At 56.7% G+C, this 559-nt stretch overlaps 1 protein-coding gene across 1 annotated transcript in view; it reads left to right on the forward strand.

The window, feature by feature from the left end:
• The window catches only part of LOC104498230 (chromosome unknown open reading frame, human C1orf43), a 1,664-nt gene extending 1,371 nt beyond the window's left edge, over positions 1 to 293 (forward strand). The window contains exons 3-4 of the mRNA XM_010141585.1: positions 75 to 86; positions 139 to 293. Coding sequence (XP_010139887.1) covers positions 75 to 86; positions 139 to 293 — 167 coding nt within the window. The remainder of the gene's footprint in view (positions 1 to 74; positions 87 to 138) is intronic.
• Positions 294 to 559: the final 266 nt, after the last annotated feature.

The following is a 559-nucleotide window of genomic DNA, read 5'->3' on the forward strand; positions in this document are numbered from 1 at the left end:
TAGCTGAAGGGTTGGCTCTGCTCACGGCGGGAGAGCAGTCAGCAGAGGCAGCAGACGTGGTGGGGCGTCTGCAGCTGACCAGAAGCGTTTGTACCTGCTCTTCAGCTGGCTCTCTTGGACCGTTTTACTTTCCAGAAGTCCTGTTTCATGCAGAGGGACGGTACCCAAAGTCTTTAATAGGGAAGAACTTCTGTGCCTATCTGCTGGAACTGCGGAATTCCAGCACCTCCTTCAAAGGCATCCGCAAAGCCTTGATCGACACCCTGCTGGATGGGTATGAGAATGCCCGCTAACGCAGGGGGCTGTTGCCGTGCTCCGTCTGATGGCCAGACCAAGGTCGTGCTGTCACTGCGGCTGCATTTCCCATGGTCTTTTCCGTTTGTGTCCCGGTCTTTGGGACTTTGGGAAACCGGAATATCTGAAGTACCAGGACGCTCTGAACGAGCTGGCAAACGTGTGAGTGTAACTGCTGGGGGTGCAGCTGGGGAGCGGTGGTGGCTTCCTGGGCCACAGCAGCTCGTTGTGGAGGTGTGAACAGAGGCAGGTTTTGGGGCAGGAC

The sequence above is a fragment of the Buceros rhinoceros genome, unplaced genomic scaffold (genome assembly GCF_000710305.1).
Source record: "Buceros rhinoceros silvestris isolate BGI_N320 unplaced genomic scaffold, ASM71030v1 scaffold22028, whole genome shotgun sequence".
NCBI lineage: Eukaryota > Metazoa > Chordata > Aves > Bucerotiformes > Bucerotidae > Buceros > Buceros rhinoceros.